This window comes from Quercus robur, chromosome 9 (assembly GCF_932294415.1).
Source record: "Quercus robur chromosome 9, dhQueRobu3.1, whole genome shotgun sequence".
Lineage (NCBI taxonomy): Eukaryota > Viridiplantae > Streptophyta > Magnoliopsida > Fagales > Fagaceae > Quercus > Quercus robur.
This window is the reverse complement of record NC_065542.1, coordinates 7,064,862-7,082,992: the sequence shown is the minus strand read 5'-3', so window position 1 is coordinate 7,082,992 and position 18,131 is coordinate 7,064,862. Positions and strand designations below refer to the sequence as shown.

The 18,131-nt window shown below is 36.1% G+C and overlaps 3 protein-coding genes across 11 annotated transcripts in view; 1 reads left to right on the top strand and 2 right to left on the bottom strand.

Annotated features, from left to right (window-relative positions):
- The window catches only part of LOC126700510 (WAT1-related protein At5g64700-like), a 55,053-nt gene that overhangs the window by 18,974 nt on the left and 17,948 nt on the right, over positions 1-18,131 (bottom strand). The window lies entirely within an intron of this gene.
- LOC126700520 (WAT1-related protein At1g68170-like) overlaps positions 1,669-18,131 on the bottom strand; it is a 61,104-nt gene continuing 44,641 nt past the window's right edge. Inside the window, exons 1-6 of one of the 9 annotated variants that reach the window (XR_007647208.1) lie at positions 5,906-6,151; positions 3,397-3,514; positions 3,070-3,186; positions 2,732-2,958; positions 2,488-2,647; positions 2,225-2,326 (exon numbers count right to left, since the gene is read on the bottom strand). Coding sequence is in view for 1 of the 9 variants with exons in the window: in XM_050398701.1 (XP_050254658.1) it covers positions 1,901-2,045; positions 2,176-2,326; positions 2,488-2,533 (342 nt within the window). In the remaining 8 variants the exon portion in view is untranslated. Of the gene's footprint in view, positions 2,046-2,175; positions 2,327-2,487; positions 2,648-2,731; positions 2,964-3,069; positions 3,515-5,344; positions 5,360-5,905; positions 6,158-18,131 lie in introns of those variants that run through there. The other 8 variants (XR_007647205.1, XR_007647203.1, XR_007647206.1 and 5 more) reach the window with 8 other exon arrangements.
- Positions 5,403-18,131, top strand: part of LOC126700519 (60S ribosomal protein L9) — a 61,537-nt gene continuing 48,808 nt past the window's right edge. Inside the window, exon 1 of the mRNA XM_050398700.1 lies at positions 5,403-5,446. The gene's annotated coding sequence lies outside the window, so the exon portion shown is untranslated. The remainder of the gene's footprint in view (positions 5,447-18,131) is intronic.

Here is an 18,131-nt window from a genome sequence, read left to right as displayed (position 1 = left end):
TGACTTCAATCTTGCTTGGCTAGGAAAAATAGGTCTCTCGGATTTCTCACATACACTATGAATAGTTTAGTTAAAAAATTGAAACTCTCTCTCTCAAAAAAGAAGAAGAAGAAGAAGAAGAAGAAGAAGAAGAAGAAGAAAAGCTTAAAACATGATTATACAACATCAAGGGTGTGACACAACTCACAATATAGGTAGAGAAGAAAAAAAATTTGTTATGACTTCAATCTTGCTTGGCTAGGAAAAATAGGTCTCTCGGATTTCTCACATACACTATGAATAGTTTAGTTAAAAAATTGAAACTCTCTCTCTCTCTCTCTCTCTCAAAAAAAAAAAAAAAAAAAAAAAAAAAAAAAAAAAAAAAAAAAAGAAGAAGAAAAGCTTAAAACATGATTATACAATATATATATTCTACCGTTTTTCACTCAAAAAAAAAAAGATTATACAACATCAAGGGTGTGACACAACTCACAATATAGGTAGAGAAGAAAAAAAAAATTTTTGTTATGACTTCAATCTTGTTTGGCTAGAAAAAATAGGTCTCTCGGATTTCTCACATACACTAGGAATAGTTTAGTTAAAAAATTGAAACTTTAGATTGATTAAATGGAAATATTTTTTAGCAAATAGTAATTTTTTCAATCTTAATTTTGGAATTAAAAACTGTTGATGTCACTTTTTTACAATTATGGGTCTATCAAAATATTTATTTTGAAAAAAAATAGACAAAGCCCATGTGTACTTTTTTTCTATAGGAAAATTTAAGAGTTGTGGATTGAAAGGCAAAAGAGGATTTATCATATCTATTTTGGGTTTAATGGGAAGGCCTTGTAAATGGGCCTTAGGTATTTGCAAAGCCCATCAGCCCATGTGTAGTTCACTGTGCAAATCCTTTTTATCTGCTAAATAAATATTTTCGCATACCAGACAACCTCAAAATCCCCATTAATTCTAGACCTATCACCATCCAATATTGATTTTCACAGTCTCTCTTAAAAGAAGAAACAGGAACAAGTTGGGTCAACCACATTGCCTCAAACGGCTTCAAACTAAAACATCAAACTTTGTATGAAATCCCATTGCTCAATGTTCTAGTTTAGCCAAATATCCACAAAACAAAGTGGTCTTTCTACTGAAAAAGAGAATCCTGGCAGCACCCCTAAATTGTTACAAGCATCGGAGGTATCTCACAAGAATAATCCACTACTTTATTAACAAAGTCAATATCATTTGTTATCTCAAAAAAAGAAAAAAAAAGAAAAAAAAAATCAATATCATTCTTTCACTAGAGTTTAAATTAATAGGGGTAGTTTTGAAAACTTGTACATTTTTAACTAAAATGTAATGAATGAAATAATGTTCCCTTAAAATAGTTGTACTTAACAATTACTATTATAGTATTACATTTGGGCACATAGCTTTCCATTTCTACAAGACGTTCGTTTTACTGAAAAACAATCACAATCAAACTTTTGAAAGAAATGGATTTTGGGTATCTTGTACATTATTAATGAACTACTCATTGTAATCACACTGAATTTACTTTAATCAACTTTCTAGAAAATAAGAAAATTCTACGTGTGTTTGAAAATTAGGAGTAGAAGCCAAGTTAAACAAGCATATGATATAGATGCAACTCAGTAGCTGCCTCTTAGGTGCACATATGAGTAGGAAATAGAAATTTATATTAGGAGGATGAGAAGCTTTTCCTGTAGCTGCACAGATACAGATAGATAATAGAATGTGTGTGCACAAGCTGCACTTATTTCCCTTGATTAATGTGTATGTTTTGCGCAATCCGCCACAAATTTATTTTTTGGATTGAAAAAGCACTCACAAAATACAATACTGTTAACATTTCCCCTGCCCACACGCGTGCTTTTGTCATTACAACTGTTGATTACACGACTGCAGATTCACCAGCGGTTGTGGGTGCTACTACACTACCAGTATCATTGTTTGTCTGAAGCAAGCTTTTCATCTCCTTCCTTTTACCCCACAGGAAGGAATACAACCCAACAATGATCAAAACTGAGCCAAGCAACCTGCATTGATAATTCAATAAAAGTGAGATTGATTTGATATATGTAGAGTGGTATACAAAGAAAATGTACTGTCATAATAACTTGTCAAAAGGTAACATCTCTGGCTCAATTGAAAGAAAACATGTCATACATTCCGAGTCTGATTTCTGCACCGAGTATGAGAGCTTCTAATATGGACACAAAAATTAGTGACAGTGGAGAGAACATTGGGCCATAAATGGGGCCCGAATTGCAATTGCCCATGTAACTAAGCAGAATGTTCCAGCCGTGGCTAGTGCTCCCTAGATGAATAAAATGCATTTGTCATTGTCTAACATAACTGGGTACAAAATAACAATTAAATGTAGAGCAATATTCAAATAAAAATGATGTCTAACAAAGGAAAATAATTAGACATACCATTGCAAATTTGCAGTAGAAATGGTTATGCCTGGAAACTTACTGAGTAAACTATTGTACGTAGTTGCAAATTCCACCCTAAGCTCCATGTCGCCTTCTGTCTATTTAAGCATAGGCCTATTACAGCTGATTGCATTGATGATATGATGCATGCTAACATTATTGCCCAGTATTCTGATGGGAAAATTTTGAGCAAACTTAGCCTGTTTGGGGGAAAAAAACGGATGTGGTAAAGTTTAAAGAAGACTTGAGAAGAAATTGATTGTAGATTATAATGTGATACGTACTTGAACTATATACCACACACTATAGGAGAGGCAAAAGCCAACCAACATGAAAGTGCCACGGACCCAATGAGCTATAGATGTTTTCAGAGCAACATTATGGTGAAGACCTTGATGACCAATATGGAAAGCTTTTCCTTTATAAAGACAAGCAATTAGTGCTCCTGCCACAGAAAAAATTGCCCCCAGAATCTTCATCTTGCCTTCCTTTGTAGTCAGTCCTAGTTTCTCTATACTACAACCATTAAAAAACAAAATATTGACATGTTGCTGTGGTGATTATAGTCGTTGAAATTTCACATCTACTACAATAAGTTCAATTGATGATTAGTATACTATACCCTACGATTGTGGAGAAGACAAAGGTAACCATTGGAATCAAGTTAAAGAAGCTCATCGCATATGTAGCATTGGTGTCTCGAAGACCATAATAATACAGTCCCACAGTCATTGACATTCTGTATTTATAAATAATGATAAAAAGACTCAAGAAGTCAGCATTGGTTTATCAATTAGAATTGGCAAAACTTGACTCACTTTAACAATGGTCTATACCAAATGATTCTATGCTGGGTCTAAACCAAGATATTCGAGTAAGGAAATATTGCATTGCGGAACATCTTAAAGGAGATCTAGAGACATTACAGAGAATGGAGGTGATAACTTACAGGCATCCGAGCCATTGTTTATGACAACACAAAAACCATCAAGAATACCTTCTTTCTCGGCTACAATTTTGGCAGCATAAAGAAGCTGACCCAGTATCTCTCCATGCCTTGCTTCAGCCTGAAAAGGCGGAAATCAACATGTCATTAAGATTAGAAAACAAAAAGAGCAACCTGCCAAAAAAAGGGACTACCTGACTATACCTCATTACATAAAATTAAAAATTGATATTCACAATCTTTTCTCTAAGAAAATAATAAAAATTGATATGCCATGGAATTTTTTTTCAAAAATCAAACATCTCTTTGGTATAAATACGCAGAAGCATATACCTACAGATAAGCTAAAAGTCTATGCATACCATCAGGGGCGGCTTGATGCATTTGGGGGCCTAAAGCGAAAATTGATCATCTTATTTAGATGCAAAATTACTACTAATTAACATGAACTACATAGATTTTTTTTTTTTTTTTTGAATTTTTAAGACAAAAAAAAATTTGACAAAATTTTTCATACTTGTTGATGTGGTAGATTGATAGTGGTAAGTAAAACAGTGGTATTAGTGGTAGATTTAGATGAAAACTAGTAAAAGTTTGCTAATTAAACTCTTATTATTATTCTTTTTTTTTTTTAGAAGTGCAACATTCACAATATTTTTTACAACAAATCCTAGATTTTAAACTGTTTTTTGTTTTTTATTTGAAAATATCACTATAATTATTTTTTTGCCATCAACAATAGGCTGTAATAACTTGCTACTTAGCATTAGTTGTACAAGTGTTGTGAAAAATATTGTAGACGATGTTGCATTTTTCTCTATTTTTTTATTTTTTTTTCATCTAATAAAAAAATTTATTTTATTTATTGATTATAAATAATCCTATTGGTTAAAATTTAGGGGCCTTTTTTTTACTTGGGGCCTTAGGCGGTTGCATTTTTTGCTCCACCATAGAGCCGGCCCTGCATACCATCTTTCAACTTCCAAAACATTCAACCATCAAAAGTGTGCCTTGGTGGGCACTTGGCTAATATAAAGGTCAAACATATTCAAAATTCAAGACAGATAGGTCCATGAACCACCTGTAAAGCAATGGAGCATATGGAAATTATTATTTATTTATTTTTTTTTAACATTTTTCATAAGTATACTGATTTATAGTTATATACATTTCAGAAAGAAATGGTACATAACCAATAGCCAGTAAGCTGCATATTCCAATAGGAGACTCGTCTTATTGGAGAAGGAAATCTTATCAGAGGAATTAAATGTGATTTCGTGTAGATTTCACATCCTCATTGCCGGAATTAAGTCAGAGTCATGGTTAATTAAAAAATGATTTCACATATTTTATAAATAAATAGATGTAATTTTCTTGGTTTTGTTAAGTTTGGATACTAAAACTTTATTTTTATTTTATTTTATTGTGTAGAGTTTAATGACTTGGGACAAAGATGGACTGCAAGGGTACATCGATTGAAACCATATGCAAATTAAATGATTGAAAGCCCAAAAAAAAAAAAAAAATTAAACCATAAAGTAAAAAATGAAAACAAGTAAAAATTAGAGAATATAATTTATATAATTATAATATTTTTTTGGAGAAGATAGCAAATTATAAAATACAGAGTCATCAAACTACTAGAAATATGCTCATAATCTAATAGATTATGGGTCAATGTCTCTACACCATGAATCACGATTACAAAAATTGAACGTCCAAATTTCTTTCTTAAGTTTGATAAAATGATTGCGACCCATTAACCAAACCAAGCCCAATTTATAGGGATTAGCTGATTTTTAGAACTACCAACCCAAATAGCTTAAATTGGGTTTTAAAAAAAAAAACCCAAATTTAATCTTACCCAATATCCATATATAAAAACGATCTCAACTGAATTGGGCCACAAAAAAAAAACAAAGGCCCAAAAGGGTTTAGGTTTTTACTGTACCTAGAATATATACACACATAGTTTAGGGTTTTTGGCTGCCACCACCACCTCATTGTTTTTCATTCTCAGAGAGGCGCAGCTAGAGTTTGAGAGAGAGAGAGACACCATGAAGACCATCTTGTCATCTGAGACCATGGACATCCCAGATGGGGTCAAGATCAAGGTGAACGCTAAGGTCATCGAGGTGGAAGGCCCACGTGGCAAGCTCGTCAGAAATTTCAAGCTCCTGAACTTGGATTTCATGTTTTATATATATATATATATATATAATAATTAAATTTTTTTTATTTGTTTACCCTTAAAAAAAAAAAAAATTAGGAGCACCCTCAACCAAAATTAGGAACACCCAAAAATTTAAAAAAAAAAAAAAAAAAAAAAAAGAAGGCTCAACATCAATCCTAAACAACAGATTACAAACCCAATCTAACGGAAAAAAACAATGTAGCAAACCCAACATGGTAGCAAACCCACGGATTGTAAAAACAAAATAATAAAAAACCAAAAACGCAATTAGAAGTTGTCAAAACAAAAAAAAAAACCTCAAATCTCTAAAATTTTTACCTTTCTTTTTCTCATTCTTGCTCTGCTTTTTTCTCTCAACTCATGCTCTCCGCCTCTCTCATTCTCTCTCCACTCCCACTGTCAGGGCCGGCCCTAGACCAAGCTTCCTCCGATCTCATCTTTTTTTTTTTTTTTTCCACTGCTGCTGAGTGCTGCGTTTGGGTTTTGATTCCTTTCAGTTTTGAGGTTTACTGGCTTTCTCTAGGCTCTCCTAGTCTTCTTTAGATTTGTTAAAGATAAGTTTTCTCTGGGCAGTGGGCTGGACGTTTCACCACGTCTGGGCCTTTTTTTTTTTTTTTTGTTTTGGTTGTTAAGCCTGCGTTTTTTTTTTTTTGGTGTGTGTGTGTTATCGGTGCAATAGGATTTGTTTTATTTTTTTTTTGTGGGTGCCATCTTGGCAGGCATCCTCTTGGCTGGCTAGGGCCCTGGCCTTGTACAGTATTGTGTTTATTTTTTATTTTTTTGTTTTAATCTTGTGTTTTTATATATATATTTTAGTTATTGGGAATATAATGAATAAATTTTTATCTATGCAGGTTGAGATTGCTAAAAAAATTTTATCAAATTAGCAAGAAATTCACCAAAAATGGATTTTAAATGAAATATATTATAATATAAAAATATTAAATAAATATTAATTTAATTAATACATAAGTATAAACAATAATTTAATTAACCAATAATTAATTGGGGGAAGCAACTAATAAACAATAATTAATAATTTAATTAACCAATACATTATAAAAGACAAACAAATTAAATTATGTTAGGCTAAACAATAATTAATAATTTTATAATTAATGAAACAATAATATAACAAATTATAGTTTATGTAAGGACACGATTTCGTAGCGAACCGTAACAGTGTTGGGCTCGCACGTAAAAAGGCCCAAACAATATCATTTGTAGAGCACGGGTTTGAAAAGCTAGGCCTTAGTCACCAGGCGGTGGGTTTTTCATGATATCCATACATGGTTAAGTCGTCTTCGCCCCTGAAGTCTTTCTCCTGGAGGCGGGCTGGGAGGCTCTGGTTTTTGGCCATTTTTCCCAGCCCTTTTGGCGCGTACTAACTTTTACGTTATATAGTCCTTCTTGGTTGATCCTAACCCTCCACTTGTTGGTCAAGCAGATGCTTACTTCTGTACCTGTCCCATCAGCTGTCCCCTCTTACTTTTCTGTTTAGTCGCGAGGATCGAAATTACACCGTCCAAGCATCTTTTCTCATTAATCATGATCAGGACGTTGGCCGGTGCATTTAATGCAGAGGGGACGTGTTTTCCTTGAATCTACTTTGCACCGTACCTCCATGTGGGCCCTATTCCACTCACATCCCCTTCGGGGGACTATTTGGGGATGGCCTTTACTATGACGTTGCTCTTCTCATCAAAGCCTTGGAGTGCCGAGGACCGGGTCGTCCTCTGCTGTTCCCCTTAACCCCTCGGCCTTTGATCACTCGTCCTCAGCACACTACCTCCTCGACATGGACCCTGAGCTCGGATAGAGCGTGGGCCGGATCATAAGCTTCCCGGCCCTACAATAGCCCCTCAAAATCCTGCTATCCGACTCCCCGGACGGATAGGAGGGTTTTGATGACATCACATATCTGCCAATGCCTGTCCATCCTTGTCACCTATCGATTCCCGAGACTTTTTATCTGCCCTAGATACGTTCCCAGAGCCATTGGAAGGCGAAACGTGGCCTTATTAAATACGGGCGGCTTTGTGTTTCCCACGTTCAACGGTATGATGAAGATCGAACGGTCGTGATCCCTTGGTCTTTATGGGCGGGAAAATTTGTGCAGTTGCCCTAGAAAGTATAAGAGATTTTTTGGAACGGATCTGTCTCTTCAGTTTTGCACTTAAGAGTTCTAGAGCATATATTCTGGGTTCATCCAAATTTCCGTTCAAATTCAAGTCTATCTTCAGCACAAAAAGCCTATCCGAAGCGCTTTTCCTCTTTTATGTAAGTTCCCTACCTCCATTAACTCGTGCTTTCTCTTTTCTGGGTTTGTTTTGCGTTGATTCCCTTTTTTCTCCCGTCACGGTGTTGGCTTCGTTTGGTAAATCATAGAGATGACTAAATTAAGACTGAGGAAATTAGTAGATTCTGAAGAGGCAATGAATAAGTTCATCGTTGATTATAGGATTCCTCCCAACGTAAGTTTGAGGCATTGTAAGATGGGAGAGTGGCATTATAAGAGGGAAACGGGTGCGGTAGTAATTCCCGTCCTCACTTTTGTAGAGGGGGGCATGAGAATCCCTATGGGGCCGGTAACGAGGGGTTACCTCAGGCACTTCCGATTAGCCCCCACCCAGTGCGCCGGCAACGTTTTTAGGATTCTGGGTTGCGTGGACGCTTTAAACGAGAAGATGGGGTTAAGACTGACCCACCATGACGTGAACTGGTGCTATAATCTCCAAAAGTTGAAGGGGAAAACCTTTTACATGAAGTCCAGGGACGAAAGGGTTCGATTAATCCAATGCCTCCCTGACTCCAACAAGGGATTAAATAAGGATTTCTTTATCGTCTCTGGTGAATGGGACGATGGCAATCCGTGCCCCATAGCAGAAGGAGAACCAGGTGGGGTAGCGGGAATGGAAGGGTGATGAGCCTTAACGCCACTCTAATCTGATATTGTCTGGTAACTAACCATGCATGCGTGTTTTTCTTTTTGTAGATCCAAACGCCTACCAACGACATTTTCACTTAGTCAACCGGGTAGACTTGAAGACCGTCTAACAAGCGGCAGTTTTCGTGAATGACAGAGATGGTCAAGTCCGAGCAGCTCACAAAATACTAGGGTACCCTCCTGTTCAGAAGTCATTTGCGGATGTAAGGCACGTGATCAGTGCCAGCCGTCCTTGGCTTCCAAAAATTACCGTGGTTGAGACGGGATTTTTAATCTCCCAGGAACCAACTGTCCCCGAGAACATCCCACAGGTGGGCCCCTCCTCGTCTCATCAAGTAGCAGAGGACGAAGGCGAGCTAGATCGGCCCGAGGAAGGTTTTGGGGTATTTGACCTAGCCCTCCAATCCGAGGATCCTTCTGGTGACCTAGGTGACCCAGCCTTGTCCGAGGCGGAATTGTCATCAGTAGACACCTCTTTTCAAGCCGAGATGGGACTCAAGAGAAAGCCCCTGACCCCCTTTCTCCAACCCCTTGAGGGCCAACCTGGGAAGGATACGCAGGGAACGCCACAACCCGATGCTCCTTCCCCACCACCTCGGCCTCTGATTATCCAGACCAGGTCATCTTCCACCAAGTCACAGCCACAATCCCCCCGCCCCAAACTTCCTGCTTCCTCCCAACCAGCTCGGCCTCCTCGACCCGAAGGCACTGATTCAAAGAGAAAGAGGAGCCCCAAGGGCAAGGATGTCATGGACGGGGGGAAATCCCAACCTTCTAAGGAGAAGGAGGAGGCTCCGCGCACTAAACAACTGAAAATTGGACACCAGAGCAAAGGCAAAGAAACTGAAGTCCAATCCTCTCAAGGCAAGGGGAAGGGGATTGAGGCCCAGTCCTTGCCGAGTGCCTGGCTTCCTGCCCCAATGCTCCATTGGGGTCCGCTATTGGAAACTGCATCCATGAGGGACCCTGGAGACGGCGAAGGTGGCTACGTGGCAAATGCACTAGGGAAAACCATGCTACTCCAATTGACATGGATGGTCTAAGAAAAATGAGGATGCAGGAGGTCTTCCTCAGCACTAAGAGGTACTTGGGCATGGTAAGGTTTCTTGAAACCTAGAACTTTATTAATTCTCGCTCTTGGTTCGTTATTAACCATGCGTTTATTTCCCTTACCAGGCTCTTCAGGCCACCTATAGGATGGAGGAGGAGGTGAACAATAAGAGTAAAGCGGTCGAGAATGAACGCACCAAGCGCATAACGACTTCGAAGACTCTCCAAGCCTCTGAGGATGAACTCACCAAGGTCAAGGCTGACCTAATAGCTGCTATTCGCGAAAGGGATAGCGTCTCGTCGGGCCTAGCTAGCGTTCAAAAACAGGCCGAGGACCAAACAAAGCATCTACTTGAAGCCGAGGATCAGTTGCGAATAGCCAAAGATCTGATCGAGGGTTTAAATAAGAGGCTGGCCGCGGCCGAGCATGACAAAGGGGTGGCGGAATATGCTCGTGATGAAGCCTTAAGGGTCAAGCAGGAGGCCGAGTTTGCCCGAAATGAGGCAGAGGTTGCCAAGGAAACGACCGAGGATGATGGTTATAATGCGGGGGTGGCTGAAACCCAAGCCGCCCTTAAAGCCCAGATTCCTGGAGTATGCAGGTTTTATTGCTCCCAGGTTTGGGAAGAGGCATTGAAGCGAGCTGGGGTGGATGGTTCATCTAACCTGTGGAAGGTGGAGAACATATTCTACCCTACAGCCATCCGCGAGGCCACTTCCTCCAGCTCCGTGGCTACGGGTGACCAACCCGAGGAGGGGGTCACTCAGTCGGAAGATTTGCAGGTTAGCGGCTTTCCTGGCAAGATGCTCAAAGAGGGAGAATTTCAAGATGTGATAGAAATACCTCAGCATACGGATCCTGAGGCACCTAAAGAGGTTATGCGTAGAAGCTAAGTCCTGCTTAGAGCCTAAGTTCTTTTAAAGTAATTGGGTTCCCCATAGGTTTGAGTCCGAGAACCATACAATACCTTGGTTCTGTCCAAAACTCAGTTTTCTCATCTAAGTAGTAGGTTTCCCCATAGGTTTGAGTCCGAGGACCATACAATACCTTGGTTCTGTCCAAAACTCAGTTTTCTCATCTAAGTAGTTGGTTTCCCCATAGGTTTGAGTCCGAGGACCATACAATACCTTGGTTCTGTCCAAAACTCAGTTTTATCATCTAAGTAGTTGGTTTCCCCATAGGTTTGAGTTCGAGAACCATACAATACCTTGGTTCTGTCCAAAACTCAGTTTTCTCGTCTAAGTAGTTGGTTTCCCCATAGGTTTGAGTCCGAGGACCATACAATACCTTGGTTCTGTCCAAAACTCAGTTTTCTCGTCTAAGTAGTTGGTTTCCCCATAGGTTTGAGTCCGAGGACTATACAATACCTTGGTTCTGTCCAAAACTCAGTTTTCTCATCTAAGTAGTTGGTTTCCCCATAGGTTTGAGTCCGAGGACCATACAATACCTTGGTTCTGTCCAAAACTCAGTTTTATCATCTAAGTAGTTGGTTTCCCCATAGGTTTGAGTCCGAGGACCATACAATACCTTGGTTCTGTCCAAAACTCAGTTTTTTGGCGTGGGACCTTGGTTTTAGGGGAATTAGCTCCTCGGCCAAGCCCCTAGAATCATCCATGCGATTGACGCTACCAAGCGTAGCCCCTAGTCAAGAATCATAGCCCCTAGCGGAACTTTACACTAGAACTCTATAACCAGCTGTTAGAAATGACAAAGGAACTCTCTCGACCTACCGCCTATGCCAACACACAAGCCTTTCCCACAGACGGCGCCAATTGTAAGGACACGATTTCGTAGCGAACCGTAACAGTGTTGGGCTCGCACGTAAAAAGGCCCAAACAATATCATTTGTAGAGCATGGGTTTGAAAGGCTAGGCCTTAGTCACCAGGCGGTGGGTTTTTCATGATATCCATACATGGTTAAGTCGTCTTCGCCCCTGGAGTCTTTCTCCTGGAGGCGGGCTGGGAGGCTCTGGTTTTTGGCCATTTTTCCCAGCCCTTTTGGCGCGTACTAACTTTTACGTTATATTGTCCTTCTTGGTTGATCCTAACCCTCCACTTGTTGGTCAGGCAGGTGCTTACTTTTGTACCTGTCCCATCAGCTGTCCCCTCTTACTTTTCTGTTTAGTCGCGAGGATCGAAGTTACACCGTCCAAGCGTCTTTTCTCATTAATCGTGATCAGGACGTTGGCCAGTGCATTTAATGTAGAGGGGACGTGTTTTCCTTGAATCTACTTTGCACCGTACCTCCATGTGGGCCCTATTCCACTCACATCCCCTTCGGGGGACTATTTGGGGTTGGCCTTTACTATGACGATGCTCTTCTCATCAAAGCCTTGGAGTGCCGAGGACCGGGTCGTCCTCTGTTGTTCCCCTTAACCCCTCGGCCTTTGATCACTCGTCCTCGACACAATACCTCCTCGGCACGGGCCCTGAGCTCGGATAGAGCGTGGGCCGGATCATAAGCTTCCCGGCCCTACAGTTTATAAAAGACAAATAAATTAATGAACAACTAAACAACAATAATTAATAATTTTATTAATATTTCAAATGGACTTATAGTTTATTATTTATTCTTTTGCTAAAATTATAGACAAATATTTGATAAGAAAACCACGTACAAGACAATTGTAAACTTTATGTCTTTACGTGTTTTTTAATTGTTGTTGTTGTCAATATACAAAATTTTCTTTTTATTAGATCATATAATTTATTTTTGTTGAGGAACACCCTAAAAAAATTTTCTGGAGCCGCCACTGGGAAACTGGGAAGCAAAAGTTGAAGATCGACGCTTGGTTCGGCTCCAGGAAGACCTCTGCCGCCATCCGCGTCGCCATCCGCACCGCCCTCAGCCACGTCGAGAATCTCATCACCGGTGTCACCAAGGGTTACCGTTACAAGATGAGGTTCGTTTATGCTCATTTCCCCATCAATGCCAGTATTACCAACACCAGCAAGTCCATCGAGATCAGGAATTTTCTTGGAGAAAAAAGGTGACCCACTTCTCTTTTCGTTGTTTTTTTCAATTGGGTTCTCCTTGTTTTACATTTTTTGCATCTGGGTAGTTTTCGTTTACTGTGGATTATGTATATTTGTTGTAGTAATCGATTTTGGTTTGAATGCTGTGAAAAAGTGTTTGGGAAAGTTTAAATCTTGTTAATGCATTTGGTGGTGTCAATAGTAGTCACTCTCGTGTGATACTTTTTATATATAATGTGCAAAACAAAAACTTCAGGATGCTACAAAGTGCTTTGTTATGGGCTATAATTACAGTTCCTAATTCCTATTGTTTGTTCGCTTTCGGAATGTGAGTAGCCTTTGTAATATTGCAGTTTACGCGATTTATGGTTCAAATCGTTAATGCTTATAGAGGTCACTCTTGTGTAGTAATTTTATATCTAATATGCAAATCCGAAATGTTAGGATGCTACAAAGTACTATTTTATGGGCTATACTTAAAGTTACTATTGTTTGTTCACTTTCTGAATGTAAATAGCCTTTGTAATAGTGCAGCCCATTACGCGTTTTATGGTTCTAATTGTTAATGCTTATCATTTGGTAATAATACAAATTTTATTATATAACCTTTATACATTCATGTCTCACAAAACCAAAAAAAATTGATATCATTTATTTTGTAATTGAAATCCATCAATTACATTCATTGTTATGTCAATTTGTTAACTTGTTGTAATAAAATTTAGAGTGGCTTTAGCATTAAAAATAGCTTATGTATAATGTAGGCACCTTATTTGAGTTTCGATGATGAGATTGCCTTTTCATTTTTTTTTTAAAAAAAAAAAAAAAGATGATGATGAGATCACCTACCCAAATTTGTCTTGGTGATGTGAGTTGAAAAGTAGTAAAGATAGAAGTAGTTAAAGAATATTAAGAAGAAGAAAAGTAGGAAAGATAGAAGTGGTTAAAGATCTTATAAAAATAAATAGAAGAAAAAGAAGTGGTTAAAGAATATTAAGATCAAGAAAAAAAGTCGTTAAAGACTAAATAATTGATAAAATTTGGATATAATTTCTTAGTTAGATGCAATACATTTTCTTAATTTAATTCAAATATATAAGTGAATTTAATTTATATTTCCTTAAAAAAGACAACACGTTTTATACTATGTTAGTCAATATAGATTACTGACATGTGTTTCAATTTAAGCACATTGAAAAACTGTATATAAGTTTTGTCTTTTAATAATAAGCAAGCTAGGAAGACCAACCAAATCTATCACTTTCTTTTTTTTTCTTTTATCCTTTTTAGCATAAAATGAATCAAAAATAGTGTAAGTTGAGAGTTATCAACGCATTAACAATCAGATTTAATTTCATTAAATCAGATTTGCAATATATAAACAAAGTTGACCATAAGCTCAAGCTGAACTGAAGTCTATTGAAACCTATTTTCCATGGTAAAGGTGAAGAGTGAAGACTGGAGAGCTTGATGTTGTCAACTTCATGTTGATTGATGTTATCCAAAACTCAATGGATTACAGTCTGGAGTTAAGATAAACATTTGAATTTTGAAATCCAGGCATATACGACCCACCATATTCTTGAAACTTGAAATGCAGTCACAACAATCACATACGTACCAAGCTTAAACCACCCCCCCCCCCTTTTTTTTCTTTAAAAAAAGAAAACCAAAATTGAATGTCTAATATGTTATATCACTACAACAAAGTGCATTCTTTTTTTTTGATAAGCCAAATTCTTTTATTATCAAAACAAATAATTTATCCCAATGGTTGCAAAAAAAGTTGTGGATAGGAGGACGATAACTTTTTTGTGGTTCAAAATGGCGTCCGTTTGTTTTCACTTTAAAATCCAATTTACTTCGGTACTTTCCTTGAAAATAATTGGTAAAAACTAAAATTGGGATAAATTATTTGGACCGCCTTCTGGCTAAACATTATGATAGAAAAACTTAATGTCAGTTATATTTTTACAACTAGTCGTTAACTCGTTTGATGCATAGAAAAATTTTTACAACTAGTCGTTAATCCGATTAATGCATAGGAAAATTCATTAGCTTAAATACAAATTATTTTTTTGAGAGAGTTTCAATCTATGACGTCCACTCCTGATGAACGCACTTTACCATTAGACCAAAACACCAATCAGTTTTTGATGTAGGCGGAGATTGAACCCCCAAATCTCTTATTCAACTATCAAATACTTTATCAATTTAACTAACTGGAACCCAGAAATACATAATATGATTAGAATAATATAAGATAATGTCAATCTATATCTATATCTATTGAGTCACTTCAACAACCACATCATTTACCAATTTTCAACATTCTCCGTCATATTTTTAACTCTCTTTCTTTCTTATTAATTTCCCAACTTATTTTTTTATATACTTTCTCTAACTTTTCCTCTCCCTTTTACCTTTTTCATATCTTCATTACTATCTACCTTAATATCACTTTTCCCATATCCTTGTATCTTCCTTTATTTTTTGCTTTTCTTATTCCCCTCCTCTTATATAAATTTACAATTTTTTCACATCTTATACATAGTTTTCCCAAACACAAAAGTTCATTTCTCTATCTTTCTCTTTCTCATTTTTGGCAGATTTTTTAAAATATTTTTATTACATCTCTACTTTAGGTTGGATGAATTTTTGTATTATTTGAAACTCTACATTGAGTTGATGTGATTAAGTTTTGTATTTTTAAATTGTTATATTTTTTATTTTCTTTGATTTCATAGATGTTATCATAATGCATTATAAAGATAGTCATTGAGAGGGTTTAGGATATAATAAAAGAATGTTGGGTTAAGTAGCTCTTCCTCATTTGTCTATTTTTCCATTAATTTATGCAATAAAACCATTATTTACTAAATTTAAGAAAAGGAAAAAAAAATTGCATAATGTATTAAGCTATAGTTTATTTAAGTTAGTCTGAAGCTCAACTACAGTTAAATGAAAAAAGGCTACCAAAAAAACAGGCATAGTTACATAAATTGAATACATCTATTTTCAGCTCATATGCTGTATCCCAAGCTAGCTTTGTAGTGGCGGTTCCAGAAATTTTGTTCAGGGTGGTCATTAAGAAATTTAAATTAAACAAAATTTAAATAAAATAAAACTTGAATATATTGACATAAAAAAACTGTCGCATATACATAAAGTTTTAAAATTTCCTTCTACAAGTTTTTCATATTTTGAAATTGTTGTATGATAGCTTCATTATTAATGCTATTAGCCACATTTTTTTCAATATAAACAACCAAGTAATCAAACTACTGATTTCCCTTTCAATTACCAACATCTTGCCTAAGTAACAATATAAACAGAATACATCATCTTTTTTTATGATATGTTCCAACCCATATTTTGTATTCTTTAAACTAATCAGGATTAAATCAATGCAATGCTCCACTAATTTCTTTTTTAGGGAAATCATGGCTAAGAGTTTGATAAGAACATCTTTATAAATATGCTCCTTTCGTTTTCTCTCAATCATTAGGATGAAAAGATTGGACTTTTTCTCATAGCCTAAGATCTAAAAGAAGATTATTCAAGTGAATACGAATTTGTTTAGAAGATAAATTTTACAATAAAAGTGATTTCCTTATAAGAAATTTGTCCATAGTGCTAACAAAAAAATAAATGGTAAGCTACAAGTTCATTTATCATATTCAACTTAGGCATTAAACCATTACATTAATCATGTTAAATAAAGTATTGAGGTATTATTTTAGTGCATATGTGTATGTACATGATAAATAACATAAATCCAATAAATTTAGCTAAAGACTAAAGTAAGCACTAACTGACTAGTTATTGGAAAATATGCATTTTTTTAATAATAAAAAAATTGCAAATTTAAAATATGTCATTTGAAAACACAATTTAAAATATCACAATTAACCATTTGATTTGGGCTTTTAGACTAATTTGTTTGTTTTGACAATTTTTGAGAAATGCTACGTTCACAATATTTTCACAACAAATCCTAGTTGGCAGTTGTTACTAGTTTAAATTTACATATCATTAAAATTGTTTTTCTGTCCACCAGTAACAACTTGCCACTTAGAATTTGTTATGAAAGCGTTGAGGACATGTTGTGAACATAACAATTCTCGCAATTTTTTCAATCTTCAATGGCAAAAATTTTGGAAAAGTGAAATTTTACTTTTAATGGGCAAATTTTTATTTAGGATGCTCAAATTTTTTTTAGGGTGGTCAATTTTTTTTTTCTAGGGTGGTCAACAACTCATATTAATTTCGAATTTTATTTTTTTAAAAGTACAATTTTTTTTTTTCCAAGTTGAGGGTGGTCTTGTGACCACCCTCAATTATACATGGCGCCACCCCTGTAGCTTTGGCCAACCCTAGCTGACTTACGTAATTTGTGAGCAACACTATTATAATTAAATTGTAGATGAACATGAACCAAGTGAGTCAATTTCGTACCGAAGGTTGTTTTAGTTTGGCCAGGGAAACGAAATATTTCAGTATTGGTTAATACCAGTATACCATTTCTGGATTATTTATGTAATTATGTAATTATAATTTATAAATTTTTATGTTTATCAACATAAATTTTAAAATCAACATATTTTCTAAGCCTACATATTAGAACAAAAATGTTGTCTTTGGATCCAATCCTCCCATTAATCCTAATGTTCTCACCAAGGCCTTCCAACTCGACAAAAATGTGGTTGAAGAGCTTCAAAAAAAATTTGAAGCTGACAATTATTAGAAAAAAAAGGTTTGTAAGTGCCTTGAAGCACTAGTCATTTTGCTATGTTTATCCCCTTGCAATCATAACTAGAATAAAATAAAACGATTGCTTATATATGTAATTATTTTTTAATTTGGAGGATTTGGGATATAAAAATAATATTGGGTTTGGTACCTCTTCCTCAATTGTCAATTTGTCTATTAATTTATGCAGTAAAACCATTATTTACTAAATTTAAAAAAAAGGAAAAAATATGCATAATATTTTAAGATACATTTTATTTAAGGAAGACTGAATTGAAGCTCAACTACAGTTAAATGAAAAAAGCCTACCAAAAAAATAGGCATAGTTACATAAATTGAATATATCCATTTTCATCTCACATGGTGTATCCCAAGCTAGCTTTGGCCATCCCTAGCTGGCTCACGTAATTTGTGAGCAACACTATTATAATTAAATGGTAGATGAACATATTCATGTACAATTTAATTATAATAGTGTTGTATAATAATTAAATTGTAGACCAGCTTGTTTACGTGATTAGAAAGATTATACATGGATAAAAACATATCGAGAAGACTAATTAAGTCATAATTTCTTGGAATTCAATTTTGAAGATAAAGACACGAGTTTAACAACTTTTGTCTTGGTGATAAAAGTCTCTAAAATAGAAATGAGATTAGAATTTGTTGTTCCTGGATTAGAAGAAATACGTGGAGCTCAAGAAATTTATTATGAGATATTATGTGTTTTCATCATGAGAAGAAGAATAAAATTGTCTGCATGTCCAAGGGGTTGGAACTCTCATCATTAGCCTAATCTTTGTCATGTGCTTCAATTT